Source organism: Acomys minous, assembly GCF_964271855.1.
Source record: "Acomys minous genome assembly, chromosome: 12".
NCBI classification, from domain to species: Eukaryota; Metazoa; Chordata; class Mammalia; order Rodentia; family Muridae; genus Acomys; species Acomys minous.
In genome coordinates, this window is record NC_140493.1 from 97045072 (window position 1) to 97065209 (window position 20138).

The window sequence follows — 20138 nt, forward strand, 5'->3', positions numbered from 1 at the left end:
TCATCTGCTCTTTCATTGTTGGCTTTTTTTTAAATCTTGCATGCATTCGGGCTGCCGATGATGAACGGCTGACAGTGATGTTCCCCTTCCTAAAGGCTGGGTCATGTTCATTGTTTTCTCCACTATGCAGAAGCTTTTTAACCCAGGCAACCCCAGTTGCCAAGTCTTGCTATTGCTCCCATGCTGTTAGAGTCCCCCCAAGATGCTATGCACCCCCCCCCCCCGCCATATGTTGAGGTGTTACCCCCTAGTGGTTTCACTCACTCAGGTGTTTCCTTAGCGCTCTGGTCCCTTTGACTTAGTTACTTTATAGAGAGAGTAGCAAGGAATCTCCTCTATCTTCTGTGTGTGGCTACCCAGCACCCAGAACACGTGTCAAAGAGACGCTCATTTCTCCAGAGAATGGTTCTACACATCTGTCAAAACCGGGTGGCTATAGCTGTGTGGGTTTGTTTATGAGTCCTTTCTATTCCATTGGTCTATATACCTGTTTTTCTGCCAGTAGCTGGCTGTTTTGTTGCTATAGCTCCATAGTATAAATTAAAATCACATATTGTGATAACTCTGGCTTTACTCTTTTTTCCCCCCTCAGGATTGCTTTGTCTATTTGGCATCTTTTGTGTGTCCATATGGACTTTCAGATTATTACTCTATTTCTGTGAATAATGTCATTGGAATTTTGATAGTGACTCCATTGAACATGTAGGTCACTTTCAGTAATGTATGTTTTTTATAATCTTAGTTCTGCTCCTACATAAACATGAGAGAACGTTCCATCTTTTTTTATTCATTGTTGTATGGTTTCCATTGTAAAGATCTTTTGCCTCATTGGTAAACATCCTGTGCATTTGGGGAGAGAGTGGATTGGGACCATAGATAGGATTGGTTTCCTGATTTCATTTTCCTCAGAATGTTTATTATTGGCGTATAGAAAAGCTGCTTGTTTTCATGTGATGGTTTTGTACCCTGTACTTTGTTAAGAATGTTTATCAGATTTGAGTCTTGTAAGTATAATTTAAGTGTAGGTTCTTAGCATCTGCAAGACAAATAATGGAATCCTTTTTCCCCCTTTTTGTATTCCCTTTATTTCTTTCTGTAGCCTTATTGCTGCTCCTGCTTGGGGACAGGTTGATCACTGGAGCTATGTCCCTCCCTCTTACTTAAGTAGAAATGTCCCTCAGGGCTTAGGTGGAACTGGGGCTGAACTGAGGCTGAGCAATTCCTCTCAGATGGGCTAAGAATGACACTCAGACCAGAGCCTGAGGCACTGGGCTTCATCTCCAAGACTCAATAAGTTCCTAACTTATTAATTAATTAATTAATTGAAATTAGAATAGTTATAAAGTTTTTAAAATACTGGGGGAGGACTGAGCACACATGCTGTGGCAGATGCAAGTCAGAGGACAGCTTCTAGGAGGTCAGCTCTCATTTGCTGCCACGTGGGTCCGAGCGTTGGAGCTTAGATCATCAGGATGGGTTGTAAGTGCCTTTACCGGCTGAGCCACATCATGGGCCCCTGGTTACAAATGTCTAAAGGACAGTGAAGACGTTTCCAACAGACGTTCTCAGTAGGGCATAATTCCTAAAAGTCCAAGAAGCTTAGGAAGTGTCAGAACTGCAGTGTGAGTTGGCTTTAGCTGCACTGATGGCGCAGGCAGAATTCGTTATCTGTTTTCTGCGCTCACGGCGTTGACTGTGTGCTTCTGTTCAACCTTTACAGCAAGAGGGAATGCTGATCTGCAGAAAGTGATGGAAAAGGTGAAGTCTGTTACAGGTGAGCACCAGCCGCCGCTTCTGTTCTTACGCTTTGCCTTCACTGCCGTGGTGGTTCTGTTGCTTTACTGTTTAATAAGCATCTGCCTAAATTGGATTTTAAAATTAGACTCTTGGTAGTACAACTTAAGTCTTATATTGTGGAAGAGATATATTTATTTTCTACAATAATTTTGGCAAATGTCTTCTCTTGGTTAACACCATAAAGATAAACAGAACTGTTGTTTAAAATCCACGTAATTAATTGAAGATGGCTGTGGTGGCACATCCTTGTCGCCTCAGCCCTTGGGAGGCAGAGGCCGGAGGGTTGCAAGTTTGAGGCCAGGCTGAAGACATGGCAAGACCTTGTCTCAAAGGAAAAACATGACTCCAATTCCCCGCTGAGTTTCTGGCTTATCGAAGTGGATGGTTCCTCTTATTAGAGATTAGATACTTTGTTCATTCTTCATAAGCCATGCAAAAGCTCCTCTGGGGAAGACTGCCTTGAGAGAGTCCTTTCCTTCCTAGCTGCTATGCACACGGCCACATGGCAGCTTCAGCCAACTAGGAAAGCGCTAGCTCAGCTAAGTGGGGAAGTCACTGTTCCTGGAAGGCACTGCAGGGCCTGAGCAGTGTGAGCTCGTGAGAACTGGAGCACGTCCAGGAGAGGCTCTTGAGCGTGCTGTAGCACATCGGCGTGTGACACTGGCACAAGGATGTGCTCCTGTAGCTCAGGTCTGAATTCAAAGTGTGTGGTCAAACTTACTGCTAGGATGGCCCCTGGGAACTGGGCTAACAATGTTCCAAGTTAAATTACCTAGGAATTCCAGAATTATAAAGGTATATGGAGACAGAACAAAAATTTTAAAGAAATTGAGTGTGGAGTCTGTCACATAAGACCTGAAAGAGACATTGACAAGGTAACTATATGGCCTTGACCAAGACCAAGTACATCTGTAAAAAAGTCCCTGCTTCTGGTCTTAGGATCCCACTTCCTGTCCAAGCTGGGACTTTAATGAAGGGACTTGGTAAGACTCAGATTCAGTTTTCTCTGACCTTTTCTTGTTTCTGGTATTATCTTGATCCTGTCATCAGTGTGGTTTCCTTAGCAAACAAGAAATGGGGCCCCCTTTAAAGGCTGCCACTGAGGCTTTGAACTTTACTATACCACGTCTCAAGTTGCTGAGCAGCAGCCATCCAACTCCACGTTTACAGTTTCCTCAAAGCTCTCAAAGTTATAGATGCATGGGAGCACGGCAGTCTTGAGCCACCTAAGGGCTGCTATTAGGCCGATCCATGTCTAGGCTACAGGTGTTAGTGTTACAAGCAAAACCACACTCAAGTGGCTTGCTCAAAGTGATCAATAAAGATCAGGAGTCTGTGCAGAGCACAGGAATTACAGACTAAGAACTGTCTGTCTGGCCTTGATCCACATGAGCATCCTATGGGTGAGCTGAGAGCTGTGGGATGAAAAAGTCTTGGTAGTTACATAGTGAAAGGATGCCAAGAGCCATCGAATTGGGGAAGTTCAGCGGGCATGTGGGCTTTCTGGAAGGCAGCCTGGTATTCTGCAAGGTCAGCACTGCGGTCCACACAGCCTCTGATACCCCTTCTTTTATGTGCTGCTGCACCTCTCAAAAACTCTGGCACGGTGTGAACCCTCACTTTGTGGGTATCTCTCACTCTGACTGAACAAACCTCCTACGGGATCTTTGTGAAGACGCACTGCTGTTTAGATGAGTTAATTCCTGATAATGGAATTCCCGATTTGATGCAAACCATTTTAAGAAGTTACAAAGTCAAATAGTCGATAGAAAGTTTACAGCTGCAGCAAATACTTGTGGGGACCTCCAGATGCCTCACTAGGAGACAGGCTTGAGCCAGATTTGTAGCTTCAGATAAGCTGTCACTATAGAGACTGCCCACAGATCTGGTATGCACCATAAATATAGGCAAGTTGCTTTAAACTTCCCATGAACCCAGACTGTAATGGGGCAACCAAATGTCTAAATTAAGTACAAACCTAAATGCCAAAGAATACAAACTGTTTCATTGTAATCCCTTATACTTTGTCAGCTTATGGCATAAAACACTGTCATTCTAAATTTACTTTATATCTTAGAATGTAAAGCTAGATACAGAAATGTTTAGCTTCATACCAAAACACGTAATCATTTCAAGCCTCCCATTGTGACGGTTTTGTCTGACTCTCTGATAAATGCTTTTGACTATGAGGTAATTCAGGGTATAAGAGGTATAAGCAGAGCAATAAATCTTTTGGGGGGGCCGTTCACCTCATCCATTTTCTCTCTTGAGTATTTGTGTGTGAGTGGTCTTGTTTCTGCCTCTCTCTCTTATTTCTTATTTCCCTAAGATTCATAGGTAAGCTAACAGACCCAGGGCTCCACCATGAACAGACACTCTCTGGCCTACTGGCGGTTTCCACAAAGAAGCCTGTCTAGATCAAAGAGCCGCCTTTTACAATCCCCTGCAGTTTTTAGCTAGAAGCTGACTTTTCACAGCTCTGCCTGCAGGAAGAAAGGTCAGTTTAAGTTTTCCTCCTCCATGACAGAACAGCCTGTCTTGAGCTGCAGAGAGGAAGCCCTGTCTCCTCCCCTCTTCCCGGTCCTTGCTGCCTGCCTCCTATAGTCTCCAAATTTAAGGTTTGTTGTTTTTTTTTTTAATTTAGGTATAGAACACATGAAAAGAACGTCAGTCACTGACTGACCCCAAACGAGAGAAAGAGATATCAGTCACCAGTCTGACTGACCTCAGATCTCCCACACTGTGTCCACCTGCCTCAGTTTCCCCCCAGACCTGTCAAAGCTGATCTTTAACAAAGGAGAAAGAAAGGAGAAATTGGAAGAATAGGAAAAGGATGTAGTAACTATTTCATGTTGGTGACATGCCAACTTGTACGTAGATTCTTTTCCAATTTAATCTAAAATTTTCTTCTAGCTTGAGTGTGAGTTGAGCAAATACTTAAAACATATTATTAAAAGTCTGTCCCTTTCTGCTACCCTAGTGAGTAAATATACCATTTTTATGTCCTATAATTGAGGCAATTCATAAGCATTTCCAAACAGTCCAATAGGAAATTGAGTTTTTTAATGGTTATTTATAGTAATATGAATGAGTTCCATGGTATATTGTTATGTTATTAAAAGCAAAGTGTGTGGGGCTGGAGACCTGCATCAACAGTTAAGAGTACTGACTACTCTTCCAGAGGACCCTGGTTCAAGTCCCAGCACCCCCATGGCAGCTCACAACTGTCTGTAACTCCAGTTTCAGGGTACCTGACACCCCCACACAGACATACATAAAGGCAAAACACCAATGCACATAAAATAAAAATAACTTTAAAAATGTTTAAGAAGCAAAATGTAGAATAATCAATATAGATTGATACATGCCACAAATTTGCAGGATAAAATAAATATGAAATATTTGGTAAATGGCATAAAACAGAAGTATCTAAGTTCCTGGTTTATTTTCTAGCATATATAATATTACATTTTTATGTATTTTACTCAATGAATTATTACTGTTATGTGAAAAGCAAAATCATGAGTCAGAACATTTCTTTCAATGTGAAGCAGATGTTTCAAAACGGGTTTTATGTGCATTTGTGAGACCCACTCTTGGGCATCAGCCCATCTCTAAGCTCTTAGTGCAATTTATAAATAGCACGACGTAAGTGAAAATGTAAGAGCAGACCCATAGCTTCCCTCCAATTTTCAAAGGTCTCAAAAACCAAATCCCCTTGGAAACCACAATTTTTGAGTAATAATTTCATTCTTCTGGTTCTGTCTTTTCTGAGTAGAAAATATCAACATAAAAAATCTGGAAAGTGTTCTAGGCAACATGGGAATCAGACTGTCCAGCAAAGAACTTGAAGATCTGACTAAAAACCTCCCCATTGGTGGTAAGTGTGTCGGATACCATTGACATGAGCTTGCTAACTCAAGGAAGCCTGGAACTTGCTATCTATCTTAGCTAGGTGTCTACTGCTGTGATTAAACACTATGACCAAAAGGGAAGTCGGGCAGGGACTGTGGAAGCAGAGGCCAGGGGGCAATGCTGCTCACTATCTAGTGCCTTGTGATGTGCTCTGTATGCTGTCATACATCGCCCAGGGTCACGTGGCCAGGCCTGGGCCCTCGCACATCAATCATTAATCAGGAAAATGCGCTACAGACTCACCAATAGGCATTTTCTCAACTGAGGTTCCTCTTCCCAGGAACTCTGGCTTAGATCTAGTTGGCAAAACTAACCAGGATGATATGCAACCCAGATCCTTTTGCCCCCCTCCTCCTAAGCGCAGGAGACACAGCCATATGCCACCATGCCCCGATCCACTGACTCATGAGCTGTTGGTTTTGTAGACATTTAGCTTTAGAAATGAACAAATAAATGAACTTTTTCTAGGGAAGATAGTAAATTCTGGGTAAGACAGTCCCAGTAACAAAGCACATGAGAAGGGTGGGTCCTGAGAACTGGTGGCATGGTCGGACAGATGCTTCTAAATTTGGGACTAGGAAAGCTGGCCTCAAAGAAAGAGTCATTTTTGAATCCTGTCTTTTCATTATCAAAGACAAATGCACATTTTGGAAACAAGCTTATTTTCTATTTAAATTTTTCTGTATGTCATGCTTTTTATATAGGATGAGTAAATATTGAGCAACTACTTTATATGCTTAGCAAGAACCCCTCTGTAATCTGCAGGTCCGTGGCTTTAGAGTATTATCTTAGGAGAAGAGAAAGTGCTTATAAGTTATTTTGTATCCTATTTTGAGCATCAGATTCTGTTTTTTTGTTATAGCTGATAACAAAGTGTCTCTGAAAGCTTTGCAAGATGAAGCAAGGGCTTTTACTGGTAAGAATTTGTCATAAATAATTTTTAAACAAATTATGATTTAAATTTACTTTTTAATAGTATTTTCTGAGATGTAATAATAGCTTATATATACAAGTGTTTTCAGTATTCCTCTTGATAAAATATTTACATCATTGGTCCACATATTTATTTATTTGTTTTAAAGGCCAAACAAAATGTCTACTTTTTTGATAATGTCTTACTTTCTTTGCTGTTTTTTTTTCTAATAAAATGGTATCATTGTTTACCAACATCAGAACTAGATAGATAATAATAGGACAATAAGGCACTTAAAAAGATGAAAGTAATGTCTTACAGACAACATAGAAATTTAACAAAATAGAGGGAATATATCATATTGTAATTGTGCATTTTATTATGCTACCTATTATTATCCTAAGTCTCCAAGTAATTATATAGCCGTTCTGTACTATCTGGTGTTGTTCCTATCACTAGGAATATATGATTTACAAATATTATGGGATAGGTTCTGTCCTAAACTTATGACAAACTGTTTCTGTTGGGATATTTCACATCTCTTTCCTTTTCATTCTTGTATTAGAAGCAGTAGTAGTGGAAGCACATTTGTAGATGATTCAAAATAATTTGAGTATTCCCTAATATTTTTATCTATGAATTATCCATTTATTAAAGGAAAAAAAGTTAACTCCAGTGACCTCCAAAATACACTTAAAGAAATGGGAATTGAGCTTTCTAAGAGGGATCTGAGGCAACTCCTAAGAACATTGCCCACTGACGGTAAGTCACACCACGTGCCAAGTGGCAGATACCTTCAGGGAACTTGACTTAGTGAGCCTTTGGAGTTCTAAGTCTTTACAAAAAAATTACAAAGGCACTTTTGACTCGGAAGTCAATTGTCATTACTTTCTCAGACACCATTTGCGAGTTATCCGCACACTGTCATCTGAAAACTAGGACAGCAGCAGAATGAAAGGAGAATATGTTTTCCATATCTTACTGTGCTGCAGTCTGGGAACGTTACAGGGTTTTTCCTCCCCGCCTTATGCTCCTGGAATAAAGACTCGTGAGACTCAATATATTTACAGATACTTAGACCATATAGCAAGCATCTTCTCTGATTAGCACATATAACTTAAAATAACCCATTTATACTAATCTCCTTTCTGCTACATGGCTGGTTACCTCTTCTCAGGTACCATGAGTCTGTCCTCCTCACATCTTCCCAGGAGAATCTTCCGTGCCCAGCTCTATCCCAGAATCCTTTCTGCCTGCCAGTTTGTCCCACCTCCTGTTATAGGCCATAAGATTTATTATTGACAGGTGAAGTTTCCATACAGACACAAGATAATCTCTCAACATAGAAAAATTAAACTCATAAATGACTATAAAACTAAGAAATGGATAAGCTTGTGAGAATGGGGAATATTTACATCTAAAGCCAGTGTTGGGTGACTTTGAAAGACCAATTTTGATGACATCTCATTAAAATGCATCTTGCTACAAACATATGATTTGTGATGTTTTGGTGATTCTCCATAGCAGTATTGTAGAGGGCTGAATTCTGCCTCTTTTTGTAGGTTATGGGAAGGTGTTTCAGAACAGATTGATGAAAGACGTGAAGAGTAATAAACGTGAGTAGAAACAATGAGAAAACGTTTTAATTACATTAGCATAATGTAAAGACTTATTTTTTTATTCTTGGAGAATATTTATCTTTCTTGGTAGTAATCTGTATTCTACAGGGAAGCTTTCTGCTGTTTTGTATTTTACAAACTTCCCCTCCCAAAAAAAATTATGACTAGAAATGCATGTAGAAATCAGTTGAGGTGGCTGTGCCTATAATCCCAGCACTCCCCACCTGGAGCAGAGAATCATTGTTCATTTAAGGCCAACCTGGATTGCGTATTGAATTCCAGGCTGTCCGGACTACACAGGGATACTCAGAACAAAAGAAGCCGAGTTGTTGAGAGAGGAAGAAAAAAGGAAAGCCAATAGACAGAAAAGAAGTATATGACAGAAACAGGGGCAGCAAGATGTCTCAGTGGTAGCTAAAGTACCTGCTGCCAAACGTGACAACTTGAGCGCAATGCCCAGGAACTGGAAAGAGACACAATGGAAAGAGAGAGCTGACTCCTACAGGTTGTCCTCTGACCTCCACATGCACACTATAGTATGCACACACACATACATATATATATACACACACACACACGCCACACACACACATACACATGCATATACACATACACATGTACATATACATATATACACACACACCACACACATGCATATACACATACACATGTACACATACATATATATACACACACCACACACATGTATACAACACACATATACAAACCACATACATATACACTATACACACACATACAACACACACACACACACACACACACACAAACAAACAAACAAATAAAGTAACTCTTGGCCCTTGAGAGTGGGTGTTTTAGAAGAAGAGAAAGAGGAAGAGCACAACAGAAAGAAAACAAGGGGAAATAACCAGAAAAATAATGTGAAACCTTTTAGGAAACAAATGAAGTCTCTCTCTTTGTGAAGATTATTGGTTTGTGTTTCTTATGTAACTTCTTCTCCCCCTCATTTTTAAATTTTGAGGAAATAAACTGGAATTTTAACCTTGCTCTTAGCCTTTTAGATTAGATAAAAATCTATAATAGTTTTTTTTTCTTTTGGTTTTAAATATTGGCAGCGATACTAGACTACGGAAGCATTCTCTTTTCCAGTCCATACTAAGTAGTAAGACATGGTATGGAACATAATAACATACGTGCACTTTAGAGCCCCGGGAGGCACCCACCTTTCTCCATTTCCTTTTGGCTTCACAGGAGGGAAGGTTGATGTAAATAATCTGGATGCTGCTCTAGAGGCCCTGGACATCAGGCTGACACAGGAGGAGCTCCAGCAGGTGAAGAGCGCTCTGAGCGACGGTACGCGCTGCCACAACTCTGGCTTCACATGCAAGTGGGGTTTGCAAGATTGCTTTGAGTGCTTTGAGATTTGCTTTGAGTCCAAGAGAGATTTTTTTTTAATGGCGTTCAGAAAAACTTTTAATGAAACAAACAAGACACCTCGTATTTTAGTCCTTTAAAATTTATAATCTGAAACAAAGAGCAACATCAAAACCCTATAACCTGAGCTGGGCGTGGTGGCACACGCCCTTAATCCCAGCACTCAGGGAGGTAGAGTGAGTTCAAGGCCAGCCTGCTCTACAAAGCAAGTCCAGTAAATAAATAAATAAACCTGTGATCTAACAGGCTCAGTGGGTAAAGGTGCTTGTCACTAACCCTGATAATGTGCGTTTAGCCTCTTGGACCCACATAGTAGAAGGAGAAAATAAATACCACAAGCTGCCCTTTGACCTCCACATGTGCACACCACCCCCAGACACACTAACACAAAATAAACAAAGAAATATAATTTTTTAAAATTTAAAATCCTTTAATTTCTTTCTCTGTACATCTCAGAGGAGGGGTTGGATGCTAGTGATAAAATAAAATTATTGTTTGGTTTTACAAAAATAGGATCTGCAGCCTGACTTTTCTCACTGATCTGTATCTCACTGACGTTAGCACAGCATATCCAAGTCGCTCAGGCATTCTTCACTCTTCTTCTCATGGATTTTGGAAGTTTCCTCCCTCTCGTCCATCCTCTCTTCTTTCTGTCCCTTTTTTTCCCTAAAATGTTGTCACTGCAACAAATAAGTTACAAAGCAATGTTTAAGATGGGCAGTAATTGGTTTGTGGTAGTCCACTTCTGTGATCACAGAGCCTGGAACTTGAGGCGGGGAACTGCGAGTTTGAGGTCAGCCTGGGCTACATCATCAACACCGTTTCTCAGAAAACAAAAGCGAAGGGCTGGAGAGAGGCTCAGTAGGCCCGAGCACTTGTTGCTCTCAGGAAGGCCCCAGGCTCGATCCCAAACACCCACGTGGCAGCTCACAACCATCTGTAACTCCAGTGCTAGGGAACTTAATGCCCTCTTCTGGCCTCTGCAGGAGCCAGGCATGCACATGGTGCATATATGTACATGCAGGCAAAGCGCTCATACAGATAAGATAAAATAAATAAATCTTAAAAAGTAAAAAAAAAAAAAAAAAAAAAAAAAAATCCCTGGGGCTACAGAGATGGCTCAGTGAGTAAAGATTATGCTGTGCAAACATGGAGGCCTGAGCTTGGATGCACAGCATCACAGAAAAACCAGCCACAGCAGCAGCTTCTGTGCCCAATGAGGTGAGAAACAACAAAGGAAGACACATGGCATTAACTGATGTTCTTATTATTAAAAGTAATAGTAACAACATTTTTTGTTTGTTTTTTGAGACAGGGTTTCTCTGTGTAGCCTTGGCTATTCTGGGCTTGCTCTGTAGACCAGGCTGTCCTCGAACTCACAGTGATCCACCTGCCTGTACCTCTCAGAGTGCTGGGGTTACAGAATAGTAACAGATTTAAAAGTAAAACTACACACAGCATCGATTTTAGATCCATGCCCATTTTGAGAGGCTGATGCTAACCCGTCCAGTGGACTATGGTGACTTACGTGAGAAGGGAGAAAAGGAGAAACACTTTTTCCTTACACACTTGTGTAGGGCTTGTTTTTTAATTCTGTATGAAGTGTGTATTATACTTTTAACTTAAAATGGATGCAAATGACACAGTGAGCTGATGGCTAGCCTCATACAACCAGTTGGTTCAAGGAGTCACTACATTGACCACTCAAGTCACTCCTGCTGCCTCCTACCAAACGCCCCTCACTGCTTAACATCGGTGTCTTTGTTTCTGTCAGTCTGCGACAGCGCTGGATGACAAATACTGAGAGTTGTGACTTTGAGAAGGTGGAGGACTGCTCAGTTCTAATTAAAACCACTTAAAATATTTATATAACACACTTTTATTAATAATTGGAAGAAAAAATGTTACTTTTGATTTTTTTTTTGTTTCAAAGCTCCAAGGGATGCCATAGTACAAAACAATAGAACTGTGCCAGCAAGTCATAAGCGAACACTTGCAAAAGTCAGTATTTGTTAGCTTTTCTACTCAATGTCAGGGGGAAAGTATCAGTGCAGGACCCTAAGACCAAGTTCTCAGCACAAAGGAGACTATTTATTTGCCCCGGAGGGACAGAGAGCAGGTAATAAGAGACAAGAACAGGAGAGAAAGAGGACAAGGAGGAGGGGAAAGGAGCAAGGGAGATGGTGGAGGGGTGTTTGTCCCCGGGGACAGAGGACTGCCTCTGGATAGTGGTTTATAGAGGTAAAACTGGAAACCCAGTGTTAGGATGAGGTGGTTAATTTTAATTGTGCGTGTTCATTAGGTGAGCCAAAGCAAGCTTTTTATTGCTGGACTCGAATACTTTGATGGCTGGACCTTGGTAGTCAGCCTCAGGAGGAGGAAGTGGCCAAATAAGGGAATGGACCTTGGAGGCCAGCTTTAGGAATGCAATCTAACAGTTTCCATCAAGGCAGAGGGAACCGGGGAGAAGGGAAAAGCCTGCCAGAGCCATGCTCACCACTCTGGAGCTGGCCAGAGTCCCTTCACTAAGGATTATGGGTAGAATTGTAACTTCAATTGTCTTAACTATAAGAAAATAAGCTTATTTCACAATTTGCCTTTAGTCCAAACACTTTATGTATGTATTTTTTGTTTACTATTAAATGCCAGGTTTCATTTTAGTTTAATTTGTTTTGTTGGTTATTTAGTACACAGCTAATGTTAGATATAAAAGTCTCCTGAGATGCACAGCTTTTCTGAGTCTATATTATTGTTTCCTTCTGCTTAATAGGATATAAGAAAATTACCATGGGGAAACTGATGGATAAAATACAATCTATTACAGGTGAGAAGAAAATTAGCAAACAGATGTGTTAGCAAGTTCTTTTGTAGTAAACTGATTTTATTTTTCAACTAGATATTTTTGAGATAACACCAAGTAATAAAAAAATATGTTCAATCTTATATACAAATTTATATAAGATTTTAAGATTTAATGCTTTTAAGAGAGTACTTCCGTGAGAGTAATTTGTATTTTAAGGCTGCCTTAATCAGAGTAAAAGCTATTTAAGTACAAAAAAAAAAAAAATTGACAGCATATCAGGTCAAGAAAAGGCCAGTGTTTCCTCAATTTGGTCTCTTTTCAAAATTTACATATTTTAATTGGAGTTTCATACATGTATACAATGGATTTTGATCATATTCACGTACTCCTCCCACGAATTCCTCCCAGACTGACATCCTCTACGTCAGTTTGGGCCGCCTATCCACTCAGTGCACTCGGGCACTGGGGCCATGCGCCCAAGCGCAGGAGAGCTACCAGGAGCCTCAGCATTAAAAAAAAATGACTCTCCCTTTCCCAGCAACCATCAGCTGTCAGAGGCTCCTCAGCTAGGAGTGGGGGGGCTCATCACCCACCCCCCAACCCCTGTTCATGCTGGAATGTTGACTGACTTGATCTAAGGCAGCTGCCCTGACTTCCTGAGAAGCTGTTCTGCCATGCCAAGCCCTGGCCATCCCCAAATTCTGGCTCTTGCAGGCTTTCTGCTCTCTCTGTCTTTTCTTGATGTCCTTTGAGCCATGCAAGGACTGAGTTAGCTTGTCCTCTTTAGGCTTCCAAATAAAGGGGAGACCCAGGCTCATTCTTCAACAGCTCAGCCTTGTAACTATCTTCACACACCAATTATGAGGAAATTTCCTCAGAAAGTAGAAATCCTGTCTAACTCTTGCATGTGTACTCTTCACATGTATGGTCAGCTGTTTGCAATAAAATGTGAATATTTGTAAGGTATATATGCAAATTAGTGAAATGTATGTTATTCGAATTATTTGACCCATGTATCTTTACCTGTTCTTTTCCTTCCCCTCCCTTCCTCTTCCACATTCCTAAAAGTCCCCCTTTAATCCTTCCTGTCTGTTCACAGTAGGAGAAAGTAAGGGACACTTGTCTTTGTGGCACTATCTTAGTTCACCCGAGGATCCCCAGTTCCACTAATTTTTTGCAAATAGCAAAATTTTATTCTTTATGACTGAATTAAACATCCTTTCCTTTTTGTTGTTGTTGTTTTTGTATTCATGTGTTGATGCCCCAAGCTGATTCTGTAACTTGACTGTAGCTAAAGAGACAGAGGTGTGTCACTCTGAAAATCTGGAGGACTTGGGATTTCAACCCAGTGTGCAATTTCATTAACTCATAGTGCAACTATGACAAGGACATCCGCTCCGTTCGTTTGGATCTTTGTTAAGTAGGCTGTTTGCTCTGTTGCTGCTTACGTTCCTCTTATGGTCTGTGTACTAATAGCCAGTGAGGCGAACAGCACCCAAGATTTCCACCCTTCTGTGGTCTTAACATTCCACTCTAAACTGCACAGATTTTTTTTAGTTTTAAATTTATCGTTTCTTGCTCTTATTTTCCAAGTAGGTAAGAGTCCAATTCAGACAGCCATTACTTGTGTCTAGATCTGCAAATATTGCCCATTTACCTTTAAAAGCTCAAAGCTCCAAGTCTTACTTTAAGGTCTTTGATCCCTTCTGAGTTGATTTTCATGTGGGTGAGAGTTGAAGGTCCAGTCTCCGCCTTCTATGGGCGCAGTCCAGTGTTCTCCACAGCACTTGTTGAAGAGGCTTTTCCCAGTGTGGGTTGCTGGCACCTTATAAAGACTGTCATGGCTGTAATTATGTGTGTTTATTTGGGGCTTTCATTCTATTCAATTCATCATGGATTTGTGATTGTGCCATGGCGAGGCTGTTTTATCTATTATGGCTCTGTAAGAGTCCAGGTCAGATACTGATGTATCTCTCACATTGCTCTTTTTGCTCAAGAGTGCTCTGATATTTGGTGGTCTTTGGCTTATCTATATGAGGTTTAAGTTGTTTTTTTTTAATTGCGTGAAAAGTGTCATATGGTTTTGACAGAAATCGTGTTAGATCTGTACATCAGTTTTAGTAATATGGCCATCCTAGTAACATTAGTTCTGCTACTCTATGTACATGAAGTCCTCTAGAGTTACTGTATGTTGACTGTTGGCCTCGTTATAGCCAGTATTATTTCCTTTATAAAATGTATAATGTTCTTACAATCATTGTGCCTTCCTTATAGGCTATTAGAATACACTGAACCTCTGTTTTTACTGATGTTTGGCTTGAAGTCTGTGTCCAATGTGAGCGCTGCTTTTAGGTTCCATTGCTTCGTATGTTTTCAGCCTGTGTCTTTACCAATTCAGCGTGTTTATTGTGCACAGTAACAGCGCTTATACTGCTGGCCATTAGACAGTTTGCATCTCTTAAGTACAGAGTTAAGAGCACTTTCCTCTAGGGCGCTATTGAGAACCTTTTGCTAATTCCCGTGACTCTGTTGAGTATTCCTTCGCGGTTGGTTGGCCTCGCTCTTTGTTCTTCCATTTCTCTTTCATTGATCTGAAAGGTTTGCTGATCACCAGAGCTGGGTATGTCTGAGCCTTTGTTAATTCTCGTTTGTTCATCTCTTCTGTCATGGAATTTGTTTTTTTTCCCCAAGATTTTAGGATTGTAGCTGTCTCTCCTCCCCAAATAACCATTGTTTCTTCTACAAGTCTAGAGCCGCTTGTTTCTGGGGTGCACCTAGTCACCATCTACTGTTTACTCTTGCTCACTGTGCCTTCCCACAGCCACACACCTGATGCTCTGCTTGAGTCATGGAAAAAAATAGCATGAGTGGATAGATATCCCTAAGCTCTCAGCTTCCCTCATCCTTCTAATTGTAACTTTATTGAATCTTATATTGTTTTTCTTCTTTATAATGTATGTTTCTGTTTTGATATTTATTTATTTCCTTCTGCTAAGTTTGGGCTTTGTTTTCTTCTTTTTCTGGCTCCTTGAGATAGGACATGAGGTTATTTGCTTGAAACCTTTCTTAATAGACTCTGCTGTGCGTTTCCCTCAGGACCCCTTGTGTTGCAGCCCGTAGGTTTGGATATTCTGCACTTCCCAGGTGTGTTCAGATCATACTGTTCTCACATGAAATGGCTTGGGTCCATTTCCTAGGCCTTAACTTGGCTTTCCAATATTTGGCAACACTGTGTCACTCCATTGTGGTAACAAGCCCTATAATCTTATGAGGAGTTTTTATAAATTATTCAAAGGCATTTAGTAAAAAATATCTCTTATTATAATAAAAAAGATAAAGTTGTATCACTTGCTGGTAAGCTCTCACATGCAGAAATTATGATCGATTATAACGTATTTCACTATTCTTGTCTTTGTCACCAGAGTCCAAGCCAACACTTTCATTTTCTGCCAGAACTAGACTTTCCCAGATAAGACTTACCTGACTTTGTTATCCATGGAGTACAAGATCGCATTGTCTCCTGTGATCATTAAATAGTTCTTTACATTTTTCACGTGTTGCCATTTTGATCTGTAGGAAAGGAAGTGGATTTCAGCGATGTAGAAAACGTTCTCAGAGGCATGGGAATCGAGCTCACAGATGCACAGCTCTCCCAACTAATGAACGATGTACCGGTTGATAGTAAGTAATTGTGACCAGAATGTAGTCCCCAAGTGGGGCTTATTGTTGTTAAATTATGGAAACTTCTAGAAGTGTCTCTGTCTACTTGCTTGCCAAATAATAATAAATGACCTGTGTTAAATGATCTTAAGTGATCCTCCCACAGCCTGGGCAGCCCCGTCCACATACCCAAAACTCAACACATAAAACTGTGTGAGTTGCCAAGGTGACACTATAAATGAAAAAGTCGACGTGACCTTATATGATATATCATAGCCAAACTTTAGACAACTGAAAATATTATATAAAACTACTCTCAGCCTAGGTATGTAAGCTAAATATGAAACATGAATTTCACTTTTAAATTTGCATCCCATCCTCAAGGCATCTCAAGTATGCCCCAATCAAGAAAAGGCCAAAGCACCTCTGCTTCCAGACAATTGGATCCTGGGTACTAATTTATATGCCTTAAAAGAGTATTAATACCTTGTAATCCTTAGTTTGAAAAGTTCAGTTGTATTTGTATTATTTTTACTCCATCGAACCATCTAATATTTAACCATAAAAAAAAAAAAAGAAGAAAAAGAAGAAGATAGAAGGTGACCTAATAGGGAACTGAGGAAATAACACAAAAGAAAGGAAAATATGTGTTGTGATGTGTTTGTAAAGTTAGAACATTCTACACATTCTATTTAATTTCATTATTGGTGAATCAGGAAAACCCTGAACAATTTACTAAGAAAGCCTTTCTAAAGGCTTCCTGGTTTTGAAGCTCCACGTTGCTCTTCTGTAATCTAAAAAGTTCTTTTTCCTGCAGACGGAAAAGTCTACATGAAAAGGCTGCTGGACCGCCTGCAGTGTTTTGAAGGTAAGAGGGACACTTAGGTGAGTGGATCTGAAGCCATGTGTCTGCCATTTGTACCATGTCCTGGGATTAAAGCATGAATCCTGCCGCCGAATACTCAGATTACCAGACACCTCTGGGTGTTTTCATATATCCACTTAGATTTTACCCAGTCATTTCTTTCACTAGAACTTGGAAAGAATGTCTCTGCCCTCAAGCAGTGTTGTTGTTGCTGTTGTTGTTGTTGTTGTTGTTGTTAGACTTTGATAGAGGAAGAAAATATCAAGCCCCAAGTTTCACAGGATAAGAACAGGGAGAATTACCATACCTTGAGTTAACTTAGTCTGTGGCAGAGACTATTAATCTGATAGCCATGCCAAGTGTAATAGTAAACACGTTATGAAGGCTCTAGGAAAGTGGAGGGCCATCAGGCTAAGGAGACAGGTGGGGAGCTATCCAGGGAGACCCCCTCACATAGCATCATTGTGCTGCCAGCCAGATCTGTGCACCATCTGGAACTGCCACTAATATTTGTACTTGGATTGACTTACTTTTCAGTAAAATGCTTCCAAGTGAGAACCATCTATAATGTGATCTGATGCCCTCTTCTGGCCTGCAGGTGTACATGCAGGCAGAGCACTGTATATAACATAATAAATAAATCTTTAAAAATATATATATAATAGTGGGTAAGAGGGGAGGACATCTTATTGAAACTTTAGGTGTGAGAAGCCTGGGAGAAAGAGGAAATGGAAGGATCCAGTCGGTCCTGGAAAACTACAGGCGAGTCTGGGCCCTGGGGTCCTCCGCAAACTGTGGCAACAGCCAAGGAAAAAATAGGCAGTAAAAACCTTGAACCCCTACCCGGACTAGCTGATGGACATTCTCCACTGTTGAGTGGAGAAGGAGATCTAACTTTCACACAAACTCTGGTGCCCCATATTTGAACATGTCCCTTGGACGGAGATGCCTGGTGGCACTCAGAGGAAAGATAATAGGTCACCAAGGAGAGACTTGATACCGTATGAGCATATTCAGGGGGAGGAGGTCCCCCTCAGACACAGACTTAGGGGAGGGGAGGGGAGTAGGGGGGAAGTGGGAGGAAGGGAGGAATGGGAGGGTACATGGGATGGGCTAACAACTGAGATGTAATATGTATAAATTAATAAAAATGTATTTAAAAAAAATAAACAGAAACCTGCATCAGAAAATGAAAAAATATATATATATATATAATAAAAATTAAAATTTAAAAAAAAGCCGGGCATGATGGTGCACGCTATAATCCCAGCACTCAGGAGGCAGAGGCAGGTGGCTCGCTGTGAGTTCAAGGCCAGCCTGGTCTACAAAGCGGGTCCAGGACAGCCAAGGCTACACAGTGAGACTTGAATCCCAGCATTCTTTATAAAGGTGATTATAACTACAACAAAAGCAAAACAAGACCAACTAGAAACATTGTCTCCTTGCTGTAGCTTTGTAAGCCATCCCTGGCTTCCTGTGGTGCAAGTGTATTCTTCATAACAATTAAAGCGACAGGCTCTGGCTCTGCTGGATTCTGCCAGTAACAGAGCTCTCGTTGGCCCCTGGGTTTTTGTATGAAAATGACAAACCATGGCCCTCAGGAATCACAAGTTTTCTCTGCAGTGGCAGGACACTAACTTTGCCTTGTCTGTCTCACTTTCCACAAGGAGAGCGGATCGATGCCAGCAGCACAGACACAGTTTTGGGAAGCATGGGGATGACCCTCACTCAACAGGAGCTCCAAGATCTGATAAGGAACCTAAGGGTTGATGGTGAGCATTTTGACTACTATTGAGCTCTCAGGAAAAAAAATAATCATAAACACTTATTTTAATAAGTACTTACTTGACATCAAAAGGGCATACTGAAAACTTGGGTCCAAAGGAAGAACACACCCGTCTCTGGCAGGCTTCAAGCATATTTCAGTGAAGGATTGGAAATGCTCCCTTCCCCACCCCATTTCTATTCTATCTGGTTTGGTTTTGAGACAGAGTCACTCTGTAGATCAGGCTGGCCTTGAACTCACAGAGATCCACTTGCCTATGCCTCCCAATGCTGGGATTTAAAGGTGTGTGCCAGGATGCCCTGCCTCAATCTTTTCTTCTGTAGAGAGAGTAAGGAGATTTGAAGGTGTTAGTCAAATTTCAGTCCCCTCCTGGGCCAGCTTCATGAGGGGGTGGCCTCAGCATTTATTCTGAAAAAGAGAAGCCCTGGATCCTTATGTTCTTTTAGTGTAGCTCAAGTAAACGTGTTCTAGATAGCAGCCTCCTAACTCAGTGCCCATGTGTCTGTCTTTTACTTTGACATGGGTCCTGCAGAGAAAGTGTGAGGTCGACAACTTGAACAGCTTCTTGAACTGTAGGTCATGACCCTGTTATAGGTCATGTAAATGCGTGCGTGGTGGGATGCGAAAAATTGGTAACAGTGAAAGACTTCTGAATGCTAGATGGCCAAATATGAATTCAAACTCAAGCATAGTAAGCCTGGGGTGTTCTGAAAACGCTCACCCATGGTGCATTGCAGAGCTCGCTCCGTGGCGGCCTTGGTTCTGAACGCACTCTACACACTGGATGCGCAGTTACAGCATACACCCCTGGAGATGCACTGGCCTGGACTAGCACCTCTGTGCGCTGCCCACTATAGTGTTTTTGTTGTACACACAGATTTTCTCAGCCTCCTGAGTGGGCCTGAGACACGTGTCACCCGTGCTTCACGCTCGCTGCACACATAGCTTCAGTTTATTCATTAAATGATTTCAATGCATGTGAATTGGGAATTTCATATTTCATGTCAATCAATCTATTTATCATTATGAAGTTTGCTCTTTTTTTTCCACTTCTAATGATATGTCTTGCTTTTTAAAAAAATACTTTGCCCAGTGTTGCCAGCGATACTAGCTACTTTTGTCCTGCTTGCATAGTCTATGTGCATCTTTCTTTCTCCGTATGGGTAAGGGGTGCGTTTTATGATTAGCGTGGAGTTGGAATGCTTTTTTTATTGAGTCTGACTATCTCTGCTTTTTAGCTGAAGCTTTTATTCTGTTTGATGGCATCGCTGATACAAATTCACACACTGTGGTCGCTGAGTGCTCACATCTGTAATGTTAACACCTACCACGACAGAGCTCTGCCACTCCTGTGTGCATTTCCCTCA

At 41.0% G+C, this 20138-nt stretch overlaps 1 protein-coding gene across 1 annotated transcript in view; it reads left to right on the top strand.

Moving 5' to 3' along the window:
* The window catches only part of EFCAB3 (EF-hand calcium binding domain 3), a 354012-nt gene that overhangs the window by 209955 nt on the left and 123919 nt on the right, over nt 1-20138 (top strand). The window contains exons 114-123 of the mRNA XM_084748227.1: nt 1721-1774; nt 5576-5677; nt 6575-6628; nt 7283-7387; nt 8188-8241; nt 9475-9576; nt 12428-12481; nt 16037-16141; nt 16938-16988; nt 18653-18757. Coding sequence (XP_084604353.1) covers nt 1721-1774; nt 5576-5677; nt 6575-6628; nt 7283-7387; nt 8188-8241; nt 9475-9576; nt 12428-12481; nt 16037-16141; nt 16938-16988; nt 18653-18757 — 786 coding nt within the window. The remainder of the gene's footprint in view (nt 1-1720; nt 1775-5575; nt 5678-6574; nt 6629-7282; nt 7388-8187; nt 8242-9474; nt 9577-12427; nt 12482-16036; nt 16142-16937; nt 16989-18652; nt 18758-20138) is intronic.